This window comes from Drosophila virilis, chromosome X (genome assembly GCF_030788295.1).
Source record: "Drosophila virilis strain 15010-1051.87 chromosome X, Dvir_AGI_RSII-ME, whole genome shotgun sequence".
Classification (NCBI taxonomy): domain Eukaryota; kingdom Metazoa; phylum Arthropoda; class Insecta; order Diptera; family Drosophilidae; genus Drosophila; species Drosophila virilis.
In genome coordinates this window covers 1,014,970-1,030,559 of record NC_091543.1, presented here as the reverse complement: position 1 = coordinate 1,030,559, position 15,590 = coordinate 1,014,970, and the positions used below count along the sequence as shown (strand labels likewise).

At 52.2% G+C, this 15,590-nt stretch overlaps 2 protein-coding genes across 3 annotated transcripts; one reads left to right on the top strand and one right to left on the bottom strand.

The window, feature by feature from the left end:
* Positions 1-190: 190 nt before the first annotated feature.
* Rpt3 (26S proteasome regulatory subunit Rpt3) lies at positions 191-1,784 on the bottom strand. Its single transcript, XM_002058255.4, has 3 exons — positions 1,626-1,784; positions 1,449-1,529; positions 191-1,390 (listed from the first exon to the last, which is right to left on the bottom strand). Exons 1-3 carry the CDS (start codon positions 1,647-1,649, stop codon positions 269-271), a joined length of 1,227 nt encoding a protein of 408 aa, XP_002058291.1. The 5' UTR covers positions 1,650-1,784; the 3' UTR covers positions 191-268.
* Positions 1,785-2,043: 259 nt separating this feature from the next.
* Positions 2,044-15,520, top strand: LOC6634548 (pneumococcal serine-rich repeat protein). Of its 2 annotated transcripts, XM_070211179.1 has the most exons (4): positions 2,044-2,822; positions 3,300-6,225; positions 7,247-12,182; positions 12,811-15,520. In XM_070211179.1, the coding sequence occupies exons 2-4, from the start codon at positions 3,351-3,353 to the stop codon at positions 15,317-15,319; spliced, it is 10,320 nt and encodes a 3,439-aa protein (XP_070067280.1). In that variant the 5' UTR covers positions 2,044-2,822; positions 3,300-3,350; the 3' UTR covers positions 15,320-15,520. The 2 variants fall into 2 exon arrangements, with proteins under 2 accessions (XP_070067280.1, XP_070067281.1); XM_070211180.1 differs by lacking the exon at positions 2,044-2,822 and having other exon boundaries at positions 2,899-6,225.
* The last annotated feature ends 70 nt before the right edge of the window (positions 15,521-15,590 follow it).

Below are 15,590 nucleotides of genomic sequence, written 5' to 3'. Positions count from 1 at the left end.
TACGGCTGCGTCAATCAAATCCATCATTCCACCTAGTTTTCATTTAGGATTCGTCCAGGAGAACCTGGCAAAGCATTCTCTACGGATTAATTGTTAATTTCAACATGGATAGCCAAAAATATAGCCTTTGGTTTTAACAGGCGCAGGCGAAAAATAGAATTACAAAAAATATCCACATAGGATTGAAGGATTTTATATAGATATATGTATATATATTTAAGTTGTAGGTTTAGAGAAGGGCGAAATGAAAATGTTAAAGCTATTCCGTCTATTTGTAGAACTCGTGCTCCTGTTCGTCCTTCTTGATGTTGTTCTTGTAGCCCTTCTCGAAGTCCTTGGCCAGAACGATGTAACGATTCTCGCGTACAGCATGCATGCCAGCCTCCTGGCAAATGGCATTAATATCGGCACCAGATATCTTGTCGGGCCTGGCGACAAACTCCTCCAGATCCACATCCTCGCTGAGATTCATCTTGGATGTGATGGTTGTGAATACCAAACGTTTCTGGCGACGATCGGGCAATGGGAACTCAATTTTACGATCCAAGCGACCGGGACGCAACAGTGCCGGATCGAGCGTATCGGCACGATTGGTCGCCATGATGACCTTCACATTGGTTGTCTGATCGAAGCCGTCCATTTGATTGAGCAGCTCCAGCAGAATGCGCTGCACCTCGCGATCAGCGCCAGTTTGGGCATCGAAACGTTTCGTGGCAATCGCATCGATTTCATCAATGAAAATAATAGCCGGCGCATTCTCCTTGGCCAAACGGAAGACATCGCGCACCATGCGGGGTCCCTCGCCCAGATATTTCTGAACAAACTCGGAGCCAACGACGCGTATAAACGAGGCGGTCGTATGATGTGCCACGGCCTTGGCCAGCATGGTTTTTCCGCAGCCGGGCGGACCGTACATGAGTACGCCGCGTGGCGGATCGATGCCAATCTGTTTGTACAGCTCAAAGTGGGTTAGCGGCAGCTCGACTGCTTCGCGTATTTCCTGTTTTTGCATATCCATGCCGCCGATGTCGGCATAGCTAACATCTGGCTTCTCATCCGGCTGCAGCATGGATATGGAGCTATCGGCCTCTGGTGGCAGCACATCGACCAGGGCATTGCTATGCTTGTGCAGCGCCACCGAGGCCGAGGGCTTAAGCAACTCACGGTCGATGGTGGACAGGATGCGTACATAGTAATTAGAGCCCGTCGTGGAGCCCACGATGCCCGTATTCTGATCAACAGCTTCGAGGAATTGCCCAATCACTAGCGGCACCGACTGTATACGCTTCACCTCCTCCTGTGCGTGCAAGTACTCCTTCTTCAGATTGCGCTGCTCATCCTTGATATACTCCTCCTGCACCTCAATGAATTCCAATGTTTTTTGCAATTTCTAAAGATAATTGCGTGTGAATTCAGGCAAAAACTTAGTTAGCTTATGTTGGGCATACCTTATAACGCACATACAAATCGTCTATGTCCAATTCATCCAGGGAGCTATGCGCATCTTTCAGCTTCAAATCAAGCTCGTCCTGGCAGAAAAAAAAAAAATCACATCAAATTTCAAATTATGAAAATTGCATTTTGATTATATTCAAATCAAAACCAAATGCTAGCACAGTGCTTACTCTTTCAGGCATCAATATATCCATGTTGTATGTTTTATTTTAATGTTTTTCGTGCAATGATGAATGCAAGTTTTTATTCTTTTAATGCCGCCTGGCCGTCGATATTAAAAATTAAGACGAAGCAACCAAATGACTCGTCAAAAACAAGCTGACGATATGGTAATGGTGCACATATCGATAGGAGTTGCACTCAGTGTCGATTAGTGACATATCGATATTTACTTAATTGTTCATATAATGTTGAGTATTCGGCAAAACAAAGCCTACACAAATAACTAATTGTATAAACTGGTACAATAAACTAGCGAAAATAATAATAATAAAAAACGAAAAATGTAAATCTATAAATAGCGTATATCGTGTCTGCGGGTATCGATACCCAATCAGAATAATAAGCACCTTTCGCAACAGTGTGTACACACTGTTACGGCAGCACGACCATTTTTTTGAGGCGATTTCGATTCTTCTCATAAGAAAACACATTTATTTTGAGCAACTAAATATGTGTGTGTGTGCCGTGTGCGTGTGTGTGTGAAGAATTAAAACAATAGTTAATAAAAACTGAAAACAACAACAATTAGTGAATGAGTTGAGCGCACATACAATGGACATAAGCATTTAATGCGGCTAATGAAATGGAAATGGACTGTTTTAAACCGCATATGCTCGTGCCAGAGAAAAATCGTTCACCACCTCTAACTCAGTGTCCTGTAGTCGCTGCCATCTCTGCCGTCGCCGTCGCCGCCACTGCTTCTGGTTGGTGCTGCGCTGCCCTCTACCTCTGCCACAGCCGCTGCTGCCACTGTCTGTGCTCTACGCACGCATCGATTTGGGCTAAACGTTAGATACCTCCTAACGCAGTTGTTAGGGTGGAAAAATATAAGTACATAATAATAAAAAGAAATGCTGTGCATTTTTCAATTAATCTATGCCCAAACCTATGCAATTGACGCTACAGCAATAAATTCGAGTGCAATATTTTCAAACGAACTAACAAATAAAAAAAACAACAACAACAAAACACATAAATACGCCAATACGGGCGCAACTCAAGCAGCAAAACAAAAGGGCCAACAAATAAAGTTGAATATAATAAGAGGCAAAAAAAAATAGAATTTTTTTTTTATATAAATCTACATAAGGCAGCAGCAGTGCAGCAGGCAGGCGGCAAAATTGAGGAGCAGTGTATAAAGCGGGGTAAACTAAAGAAATAACAAAACTTATAAAAAAAAAAAATAGTGTGTACAAAATGTTTATTGTATAATTTTCATTACAACTCTACATATGTATATGCACACAACATACATGCATGTGTATGTGCATGAGTGTGTGTGTGTATGTGTATGCATGGGCAAAGTGTGTGCGTGCGTTTAGTTTTTGTTTATATGCTGTTTTTTCAATTCTTTTTCGCTTAGTTTGCTATTTGCGCACATTCGTCAACAAAATGTGCGCTCGGCTTTAACTAAGCGTTTTGCTTATTCGCTTTTATCGCATTATTGTTAGTTCTTTATTGATTTTAAGATGCTGCTGCAATTGTGGACACACTGACAGCACACACACATGCACACATATGCACATGCACACAACCGCACACACATATACTTTTTTTGAGGCAGTGCAATTTGTTAATTTGAAATTTGATTTTGATTTGTTTGATTGTACTTTGTATTACAGCAATTAAATAAGCAGCAGTGGCAACATTGAGCGAACACAAACAGCTTCCACATGAAGACCATGTCGCGCTTTGGCCTGCGCCGTGGCTTCAAATTTTCCGAGGAACAGCAGCAGGTCAATGGCAACAGCAGTCCAATTGGACCAACCGCACAAAAGCTGGCAACGCCGCCGCAACGCAAAAAGCGCAATTGCAGCCTGCCCAGAGAGCAGCCAGATCAGCAATTGGAACCAATTGATGTCGAACTCGAGTTGGACAGGCAACAGCAGCCCCCGCTGCCTCCCTCGCTGGTGTGCAGTGTGCCGCTGGAGCGTTTGCCGCGTCTCGTTGAGAAACTGCAACAGCTGCAACAGCAACAACAACAGCAACAACAGCGCGAACTTGAGGAATATTCGGCAACGGCTTTTATCAAAGTTTTATGCTTGTACTGTGATAAGAAGTTCGCGTCCAGCAAGCTGCAGTCCAAGCATGTGGACAAGTTTCATACGGAACGCAAGGAGCGACGCTGCAGCAATCGTTCGACCAACAACAATAACAACAACAACAACAACAACAACAGCAGCAGCGGCAGCAGCAGCAATAACAGCCACGCCCACTTTCCGGGATGTCAGCACTGCAACAAGTCAAAGTCGCCAGCGTTAACCTCGCCAATCTGTCTGCCCGCCAAGCAGCTGGAGCAGCTGTTCAATCATCTAATCGTTAGCCATGCGGACAAGTATTTTGGCTGCCAGCAATGCCAGCTGCGCTTCAACGATGCACCGCAGCTGCAAAGTCACATGCGGCACTTGCATCAGCAACAGTTGCCCCCGCAACAGCAGCAGCAACAACAGCAGCAGCAACAGGAAACATGCTCCATGATGGGCGCCGAGGAGCCGGTGCTGTTTCGCCTAGGTCTCACACAGAATCGTTTGCCCGGCCAACGGCAGCGCAATCGCAGCGCACGTCAGCAACGCGAACAGCAACAGCAGCAGCAGCACAGCAGCAGCAATACCTCCGCCTCGGCCACGCCCAAGCAACAGCAACAGCAGCAGGCACGCAGCAGCAGTCGCGCCGCGCAGCGTCAGGCGGCGGCAGCAGCAGCGGCGGCAGCAGCGCCTCCTTTAAGCCTCGCTGCTGCCACGACAGCAACTGTTGCCGCTGCCAGCAGCAACAGCAGCTGCAGCAGCAGCTGCACGGCAACAACAGTTGCCTGCACGCCGGAGGATGCACACTTCCGGATGCCCAGCCATAGTCATGTGTTCGATGACAACTTTTACAAGGATGTGGTGCACAATGTGCGCCACAATTTGCAGCATTTTCTCGACGGACGACTGCGCAGCGGACCCGCGCCGCCGCAGCCGCTCAGTACATCGCCCGCCGCTGCGTCTAGCCTGCAACAGATGGCGCTGTGCAGCGCCTATCCCACATTGCTAACAGCCGAACAATTTGGCGATGGCCATGGCCTGGGGCTGGGCATGGAGACGCTGCCGCTGCCGCTGGCGGCGAAGGCAGCTCGGCGGCCGCACACGAAGCACAGCTGGAAATGGAAATGGGATTATGTGAAGAAATTTACGATTATCAACGAGAACGGACGCTTGGTCAAGAAGCTGAAGCAACCGTTTATGGGGCTGCGCGATTTGTCGCGCCTGGACATGTGGACGCAGCTGACCATGCGACAGAAGCACGACCTGGAGCAGGCGCAGCAGCAACAGCAACAACAGCAGCAGCAGCAACAACAGCAACATCAGCAGCAGCAATTGTTGCAACAGCTGCATTTGCTGTTGGATCGTCGCCTGTTGCCGCACATTATGCTCGAGCAAAACGAGCAGGCGATTATCAAGGAGGAACTGCCCGAGCAGCAACAGTTGCTGTCGCAACAGCAGCAACAGTTGCTGCTGCCAGCGCAAACAGGCGCCGAACAAAGCTTCCTAAAGCTGCTTCAGCTGCAACCACGCCAGCAGCAACTGTTGCAGCCGCGCCAGCAGCAACAGTTGCAGCTGCAGCAGCAGCAGCAGCAGCAACAGCAACAACAGCAGCAACAATTGGTGCTCAGCGGCGAATGGGCGCGCCCACGCTTATATTTGTGCATCTGCTGTGGAGCCAAGTTTGAGCAGCGCAAGGCGCTCGAGGAGCACAAAACGTTTCGACATTCGCACATCTATGCGACACACTATGAGCTGGTGGGCCGTGAGCTGCTCGCCGGCAACTTGTTGCGGCATCTATTTATGCCGAAGCGTGCGCTCAGCCGTTATGCGGCCGAGCATCAGCAACAGTTGCTGTCGCAGCACAAGCAGGAGCGAGCCGTTGTCGAGGATGAGTCAATGTTGTGCAGCTCATCGAATTGCTCGGCGGCCTCATCGGCCTTTGGCCTGGGCACGGTCAGCGCCTCGCCCTGCTCGACAGCAACAACAGCGACAACGACAGCAACTGGACACAGCAGCAGCAACAGCAACACGACGTCCACGTCTGTGGAGGACAACGACAACAGCAGCGATATTAAGGGACTGCCGCCGAATGTCAGCGCCTGCTCGCCGGCCAGCCTCAGTTTGAGTCTCAGCTCCGGCTCTGGCTACAGCTGCAGCAGCTCGCAGCCGACGGCGGCCAGCTGCACGAAATGTGGCCGCAAATGCAGCGGCCTGATGGATCTCTATCGGCATATGCTGGACTGTTCCGGTGATTATGTTTGGTCATTGGCCAAAAAGCGTAAATATCGTTATTATTGCGGCTCCAAGAAGCGACGCACCGCCTGCAATAAGCCCGCCAAGCATTTTGCTCAGCTGCTGCGCAAGAATGGCAAAAAGGTCAAGAAACAGGGCCAGGTGGAGTCGGTGACTGGCCTGGATCAGTCGGGCAACAATGATGCGTCCGAGGAGAGCGGCTCCAATTGCTCCAATTCCAATTCCAATTCGAACAAGACTAAAACGCCGCCGCGTCAAAGACCCAGCGATGGTGAGTGCCACAGTGAAGCCTCCATACGGCACAAAATACTCGAAATGGAACGCATTGACAATCCTTCTGGCTGCCGATTTATCCCAAGGGAGCTATTGATTATAGTAGTCCGTTGTCCGATCTCAAAGATCAAGCAAGAAATCTCTTCAAGAATCAACAAATGGCTCCAATTGAATGTCCATTTTTGACCAACTCCGCCAGCTCAGGCTGGACTTGAAGATTTCTTCCAAATGCTTTTTAACTAAATTAAAATATTCTTTGCAAAGATTTAAAAGAAACCATTTCTCTTCAGTCATGATTGACTCATGACTTTAATTTTCCGAAACTCCCGGAAAATTGAGAAAAACTCTTAAAAATACTTTCGTTGAGTTTTTATCGAATCTCTCGGAAAAGTGGAGAAAAATCGTGGTTACCATTTTATTTAGTTTTCTTTCGAATCCTTCGGAAAATTTGAGAAAAACCCTACTAAATCTCTCGGAAAATTGGTAAAAAATCGAAGCTAATACATTTTTTTTTGAAATTTTCTGCCAAAATTCGGAAAATGTAAGAAAAAATTGCAGTTTGAGAAAACACTTTTATAGTTTTCTTCCGAATTTCTCGGAAACTTGGTGGAAAACCGAGAATACATAATTTTATTTTAGCTTACTTTCAAACTGAAAAGTGACTGACTTTTTAATATTTATGCTAAACACGATTTTCACACATTTACTTCTTGTTGAAAATTGCCTAAAAAATTATTTTCCCCCAATTGGTCTCAGACTCAGTTTCAAAGTTCTGCATGCAAAATTATTGAGCACATATTTTTTGGATTTGGAAAAAGCCAAGCACAAGTTTGGAAAATTCACGGAAAGCTGTTGCATGAAAAATGTTCGCCATCGAAAAGTTATTTTGTGTTTATCTTTGTGTAATTTTATGAGAGATGTGTGGAAAATGGGTTTGGGAAAAAATCGAAACTCCATCAACTCATACTTATTTCTATCTCTCTCTCTCTCTCTCTCGCTCTCTTCGATTTCTCTCTCAGCCGAATCCATACGCAAAATGCTGGAGAATTTGCCGGCGAAGCGAGTTTGCAAAAAGATCTTCCCAATGGACAACAAGAAGCGCTCCAAGAAACAGGGCAAGCCAAACAAGAAGCTGCAATCGCGCGGCGCAAAGAAGCTATACAATCACCATCATCATCATCTGCATCATCATCATCATCATTTGCATCATCACGCACTGCGGAATACGCGCTCGCGCCTCGTCCGCGGCAAGCCATCAACAGCAGTTGCAGCAGCAACTGTTGCTGCCGAACAGCAGCAGCGACAGCAGCGCAATCGTCGCAAGCAGCAGCAGCAGGCCAAGCTGTTGCCTGTGAGCGATGTCCAGCTTGGAAGCAACAGCAACAGCAGCAGCAGCAGCAACACGCCAACAATAGCCGTAAACACTGCCAGCATAGTCAACGCCAATGCAGCCACAGCTACTGTTGCTGTTGCTGCGACAACAACAGCAACAACAACAACAACAGCAGCAGCAGCAACAACAACAACGGTTGCCTCGCCCAAGCAGCAGCTGATGCCAACGCCGCCCACAACACCAGCGCCAGCAGCAACAGCAGCAGCATCAACAACAACAACTCCACCAACAACAGCAGCGACAGCAACAGTTGTTCCCAGCAAGCAGCAGCAACAGCATCAGCCTGTGAAGCGCAGCAAGCGCATCAGCGACTGCATTGCCATGCTGACGGGCAAGCTGGAGGAGAAGCTGAAGACTGAGCAACAGCCGGCGGAAAAGGAGCAGCCAATCCTACCGGCAGCAGCAGAGCCAACAACAGCCGAACAGCAACAGCTGCAGCCGAAGACGCCCAAACGCAAGGCCATGTCCAGGCGCATCATCAAGCCGCACGCGGACGAGGCAGCAGCAGCAATAGCCGCGCCTGTAACGGCAACAGTTGCACCTGCAACAGCAATAGTTGCGCCTGCAACAGCAATAGTTGCGCCTGCAACAGTAACAGTTGCGCCTGTAACAGCAACAGTGGCGCCTGCAACAGCAACAGTTGCGCCTGTTACAGCAACAATTGCCCCTGTAAAGGCAGCAACAGTTGCTGGTCCGCCGCTGCCTGTGCCCGTGCCACTTCCTCTTCCACTGCCGCTGCCCGCCAAGCCTGTTGTTTTGCCAGCGTTGCCGCGTCGTGCCACGCCCACCAAGGCAGCAACCAAGCAAATGTTGCCCATACAATTGCCACAGCAGCAACAGTTGCCGCTGGCGGTGCTGCCGATGCCAATGTCGATGCCTTTGCCATTGCCACTGCCGATGCCATTGCCTGCCCTGCCTGTGCCCCTGCCCGTGCCCGTGCCCGTCAAGCTGCCAGCACCAACTCACACGCCAGCAACTCATACGCCAGCAACACCCACAGCAGCAGCAGCAGCAGCAACAATGCTGCTGCCCAAGCTGCCATTGTATCTGCCAGTGCCGGCCAGCTATGTGCTAGAGCCGCTAAATCTCAGTCATGTCAAGCCGCCAGCACATCAGCAGCAGCAGCAGCAGCAGCAACAACAACAACAACAGCAGCAACAGCTGCAGCAGCAGCAGCAACAGCTGCAACAGCAGCAGCAACAACGTGCCGCGGCAATGCCAGCGCGTCGTCAAACGATATGTGGCTTCGAGGCGCGCAATTTACTGCAGCTGGACGAGATGCAGCCACTGGATCTGTCCAAGAAAAACAAACGCAAACCATCGCCAGCTCCTCCGGCTCCAGAGCAATTGCCCCTGGGCCTGGGCCTGCCGCTTGTGCGCGGCACAGATCCAACTGCTGCTGCAGCCGCGGCAGCAGCTGCTGCTGCTGCTGCGCATTATTATTCCAATCTGGAGCTACTGAAGATACCGCAGGTGCGCCAGCCGGTACTGCCGCTGCCCATGCCCGCTCTGGTGCCGCAGACGCCACTGACTGTGAAGGCGCCCGCCAAGAAACGCGCCGCGGAACTGGCCAGCAAAAAGGAGAAGCAGCTCAGTGTGACGCGCATGGACGAGGTAATCAACAATCATATCGACGATGCCATCAACTCGGTTATATTGGCCGTGCAGGAGGAGGACGACGAGCAGCAGCAGCAGCAGCAGCAGCAGGAGCATCAGCAACAATTGTTCCATAAGCAGCAGCAACTGTTTCAGCAGCAACAACTCCAACAGCAACAGCAGCAACATCTCTCACTGCATCAACAGCAGCCACATCTCCCACAGCAACATTTTCCGCTGGCGCCCGTGCCCGTTCCGATACCAGCAACTGTTGCTGCCGTCACACCGGCAACAGTTGCTACTGTGCCCGCCCGTCATCTGACGCCAAAGAAGCGCAATATGCGCTCCAAGACAATCGATTGTCGTTCCGAGCTGTTACTGGCTGCGTTGCCGCCAGCAATAAAAGCCACGCCCACTGTCACAGAAACGCCCATGTTGCTGGCGCAAAATGGCAACGTCGAGCCGACGGCCATGCCCCTAGCGACGCCCATAGCAACGCCTGCGCCAGAAACAATAAGCTGCCACGAGCAGCAACTGTTGCCGTTGCCACAGCAATTGCCGCCGGCAGCAACTGCAGCAACAGCAGCAACAGTTGCTGAGACGCCCGCTGTAAAGCCAGCCCAGCCCGTGTCTGTCATATCTGTGGCGCCGCCAACAGCAACAATTGTCGCAGCAGCAACATTTGCCACAGCAGCAACATTTGCGACAACAGCAACATTTGCCACAGCAGCAACATTTGTGACAACAGCAACAGTTGCAACATCAACAATTGCAACGACAGCAACAACGGGGACCTCGACGCGACGCAGCGCCACGCCACTGCTGGAGGAGCACAGCAGCAATATGAACAACAACAATAACACATCCTCCGGTTTTCATAGTCTCGCTCAATCCGAACTGGCCCAAGCGCCGCCAGCTGAACTCGAGCCGGAGCCCGAACCGGAGCCGGTGCCCCAAGCGAAGCTCGAGGCGGAGCCAACAGCTGAGCCTGAACCTGAGCCAGCGCCAAAAGCCGAACCAGTTGCCACGCCCACTGCCACGCCCAAGGAGGATGCCAAGAAGAAGCAGCGACGTCGACGGAAAAACGAGCTGGCGGCAATTGTTGCCGATCAGCTGCTGGAGAGCTTCAAGATCGACAATGCGCGACGCGACAATCTCAAAAAGCTGGAGAATTTGGCGTACGAGAAGAGCGAGGATCTGCTGCTCACGGGCATGCTGCTCATGTCCAGCACCAAACGCAATGCTACGCTCCAATCAGCAACTATTGCCGGCGACACGAAGCGCAGCAAAGCCGTTTCCACGGACGCCGAGGCCGGGTCGGCCGGTCGTGGAAGGCCGAAGCGTCGCCAGAGCTGCTATTATAGACGCGGTCGCGGCAAGGCGGTGCCGCTTGGCGCCGAGACGAACATAAGCGCATTGAAATCCTCGCTAGAAAACTTCTCTATTGGCATCGAGAAGCAGCTGCAGGCCAAGGAGGCGGCCAAGGCCAAGGCGACGCCGACGACTGCCGCCGCCAGCTGCATATTAAGACCGAGCATATTATGCACGGCGGCCAAGGAGCAGCAGCAACGGCAGGAGAAGCAGCAAAAGTTGGAGGAGCAGCAGCAAGAGCAGGAGAAGCAGCAGGAGCAACAGTTGCCGGCGGCGGCAGCAACAGTTTCTGCTGCGCTGCCCACCTACAGTCGTGATCCGCGGCTCAATAAAAATATACACAAGGAGCCGGAGCAACAGCAGCAACAGCAGCAACATACCCCGCAGCAACATGCATCGCAGCAACAACATGCGCCGCAGCAACATGCCCAACAGCAACATGCACCGCAGCAACAACATGCGCCGCAGCACGGCGACAATCTCGAGGAGGAAGACAACTATTTGACGGAAATTGCCAAAAATGTCAATGAGAAAATAATGTCATCCACGAACGAGGACTTTGAGTTTGCCAACGATGAACTGGACCAGGACAAGGATAAATTCTATCGGCCGCCGACATCGATGAGCGTGCGCAGCGCTCCAAATCTGAATGATGAGCACTCGAATTTTGGCACCGACGACGACGACGACGAGAATACCAATACGGAAATCCTGGACATGGACATGGACGATGAGCTGAGCGTCTATACCAGCTACTCACAGGATCTGGGACGCAACGGACGCCGGCGGCGACGCAGACGTCGCAGCGTCCTCTTGACCCGCCGGCCCAAGAAGCGCAGCACACGCAACGGCGGTCAGCTGGATGAGGCGGACAAATATGCCTGCCAGCTGTGCGGCAAAAGCTTCTATACGTCCACATCGCTGTCCAAGCACAACATGACGCTGGCTCACGTGTCCAAACTCTCCGAACTGGAGTATCTGCAGGCCAAGAGCAATGCGCCGCCAAGTCCGCCGCAGCCAATGGAGCAGCAATTGGAGGCGCCGCCTCAGCAGCTACGCGCCTCGGTGCTTATGCCGCCGATTCAGATGCAGATGCAAATGCAGGCCATGCCAGCAGCAGCTGCTCCATTGTCGCCGCCCAGTCATCATGTCATCACCGAGGAGAGCCTGCGACTCCATGACAACCAACAGCAGCAGCAGCAGCAGCAACAGCACACGAGTCCCGCCCACAGCACCGCCCGGCTTAATCTGAATCCCGACGAGCGTCTCTTTTACGAATGCTGCAACATTCTCAAGAGCGCCGAGACGCCGCGTCTGGCCAGCGGCACGACGGCATCTGTGATTGTTAGCGCCGGGCGCAAGAACCTGGAGACGACGCCGACGCCGCCAACTGTTGAGCCAGCTGCTGAGTCACTGCCGCCGCCAGCATCTCCATCTCCATCCCCATCCCCATCCCGATCTCCATCGCCAACAGCTCCTGCGCTAGCTCCTGCTCCCGCTCCCGCTCCCGCTCCAATTCCGACTGTTTCCCATCAACCTGTCATCCAGCAGCTGTTTCGTAATCCGCCCGCGGCCACGCCCACACCAACCCCCACGTAAGTAAAAATATAAGAAATACAATTTTTGGTAAACGCTTAGCTCGAATAATTCAAGCATTGACCGGAAAAGGTAAAGTTGGGGAAGGGATCAACATGGCGAAGGAAGGAGAAATGGAGAATATATAACCAGAAAAAGGATAGGATAGATAGGAATCCTAAGCAGGAGTTGAGAGCAAGGGAATCCAAAAGAAAAATTGAATATGGATTTTCAGGAGAAGCAAGAAGTTTGCCTGCGCTTATGGAGGGATGGGGATGGGGATGAGGATTGGGGAATTAGGAAGATAGAATAAGAATGATATTCTTCGTCGGCCAAGCCGAAGATTGCCCTAAAGCTGCCGAATTACGGATTTGTTGAAGATACTTCCTATGGAACGCCATTGATACAGTGCTCCGATCCAGCCTAGTCCGTTTTATGTACTCACCGGAAGAGAAAGCTGGAGCTGAGAGATGCGTTTAAATAGACGTAGGAAGAGAGTTGGGAACAGAGAAAGAGACCGGACATGGGTTACAATATATATACTCCAAGGGATGCTCAGCGGAAGGTCAAGAGTTGGCATCAGGAATTGTAAAGAACTTGGCCTAAACTTGATATTAATTTATCTTATCTCTTTTTGTGCCCTTACAGCAATCATCATCCGCAACATCATCATCCGCAGCAGCATCCGCCTCATCCTCATCATCAACACCAGCAGCATCCGCCTCCCCATCATCAACATCCGCCTCATCTTCATCCGCCTCATCATCATCAGCAGCATCTGCATCCACCCCCGCATCGCCTTTCGCCCAGCTACTCGGCCATGTCGCAGTTTTCCGCAATGACCGCAACAAACATGACCACGTCGCGCTTCAAGACAAAGGCCGCCATGAAGGGTTACGAGACGAATGTGACGACGCATCTGCAGCTGGACATGGATCTGGCGAAGACGGCGCGCGCCGTTTGCAAGCTCACCGAATTGGCGGACATTGCTTTGGGCAGCGAGAAGCCGCCGGGCGTTGACTATATGTCCGCACAGATCTTGCCCAGCAACACGGAGCAGCAACAGCAGCAATTGCAGCCGCAGCAACAGCAGCAACAATTGCCGCCGGTCGCAACAGCAGCAACTGTTGCCGAGCCGAGCTCCACATCCTCAAAGACAATTATGCACGCCTCCTCCATAATCAAGGGCCGCATCATTATACCGGAGCGTCCGTTCAAGAATATTGGATTGGAGGAGAAAGCGCCAATTACCTTCCAGAAGCCCAAGACGAGCGTCAATCTGTTAACCGAGGACAACAATAGCGTCTCTACGGCCAGCTATTCGGATCGCGATGATTACGATTTTGGTACGCTCAGCTGCGAGGATGTGGATGCAGAGGGGGAAGGGGATGGAGATGCGGATGGGGAGAGTGTAAAGTTAAGAACGCAGGAGCAGCAGCCGCCGGAACAGGAGCAACAGCAGCAGCAGCAGGAACAGGAGCAACTGAAGCCTGCGGCTGGCATGATTGCGTGCTCCGCGGCCAGCTGCTCGAGCAGCTCCAGCTCCTCTACGGCGTCCAGCACACAGCAGAGCAGCAGCAGGAGCAGCAGCTCGAGTCGGGCGACAGCTAAAACGTTCGAGAACAAATCCCTGATCATGGGCCGGATCTTTAAGCATGCGAGCAGCGCCAAGGTGGGCACAACGCCGCCCAAGCTGGCCGTGAAGAGTGCGCCCAAGGATAAGGCACAGCTGGATCAGCTTTTCGATGAGCTGCGTGGCGCCGCCAAGCCGCAGCAGCAGACGCTCAATGAGCAGCCGCAGTTAGAGCCCTTGGCAGTGCCTTCGCCAGCTGCGATGCCAGCGCCAGCTGCGCCGGTGACGACGAAATGCGGCAAGGCGAGCGCACGCAAGGATCTGTCCAAGCTGCAAACGGAGCTGGGCATGAGTGCCGAGGAGCTGGAGCAGCTCATCGATGAGGGTCAGCGCAAATCGAAGCGACGCTGCGCCACAAATCGGCCCAAAAAGCTGGTGGAGACTTGGAGCTCCGATGAGTACGAGGAGTTTCTCTCCACCAAGGACATCATAGCCCTCATCGAACAGAAGGAACAGCAGGAGCAGCGACGCAAGCGCAAGACTAGCGAAGCACAAGAGACGCCGGCGGGGAACAGGCAACGTGCGGATCGGGAAAAGTCCACGCAGACCGTGGCAAATGCCAAAAGCCGCAAAACACGCAAACCCGAGCAACTGGCGGCGGCAGCGACGCAGCCAAAACGCGCCAGGCAGCGCAGCAGCGTCGCAGAGCCGACAACGCCGGCCAAGGCCAAGCCGAAGGCTAAGACGAAGGCGAAGGCAGCGCGTGGCAAACCAGCCGCAGCCAAAGCGCAGCAGCAGCAGAAGCCGGCAAAGACGCCAGCAGCGGCGGCGGGCAGCCGCAGGCGTGGCAAGCAGCAGGCAGCGGAGGAGTTGACGTCGACGACGACTCCGGCGCAGCAGCAGCGTACACGTAGCAGTCGGCAGCAGCAGCAGCGGCGAACGCTGGCGCAGCCAGTCGAAGTGCACGCGCCGGACATGAATCACTGCCAGGAGCCGCAGCCGCAGCAGCAGCAGCAGCAGGAGAAAGCAGCCGGCAGCGCCAAGCAGAAGCCGCGCAGCAGCAGCAGCAGCAACAACAGAGCAGCAGCAGTAGCAGCAGCAGCTGCAACAAACAACAACAACAACAACAACAGCAGCAGCAGCAACAAAAATTTGAAAACGAAACGTAAATCGCAAACACATCGCCAGTCGCCGGCGCGCCGGAAGCGTCCGGCCAGCGAGAAGCAGTTGTATTATTGGAGCAGCTCCAGCGATGATGAATTCGGTCGCATCCATGTGGAGGCAGCAGCAGCAGCAGCGGCGGCAGAGGCAGCGGCAGCGGCAGCACAAGCAGCAGCAGCAGCAGCAAAAGCAGCCGACGCACAAGCCAACAACGCACAAGCCGACGAAGGCGTGCCGCCACCGCAGCCGCAGTTGATGGCGCCGCCGCCGAAGCATTTCGATGATAGCGAGCAGTATCAGAAGCACGGCTGGATCGTTGGTGACTCGCACAAGAAGCTGGTCAAGCTGCTGGCCATTGCCAAGGGCAGCAAGAAGGTGGACAATTGCGGCGTCAAGCGGCGCACGCCCAAACGCAAATGCTAGAAGCGATGCACAGTTGGGAACAGCTGCCAACTGCCAACTGCAAGCAAAAAATGTATTTCATATATATATTTTTTCCTTTCTTTAAACACACACACACACACATCTAAGCGTTACATTATTTAGGTTATTCTATGTTTTTTTTTATTAAATGTATTTATAATTAATAAACAAAAATTGCGCGAGCAACAAATAAAGATTTGAGCACAATTATCGACTTATCGATATACGCGGGGGCGGGCGCAACTAGTACGCAGTGCCGGCATAGAGAGCT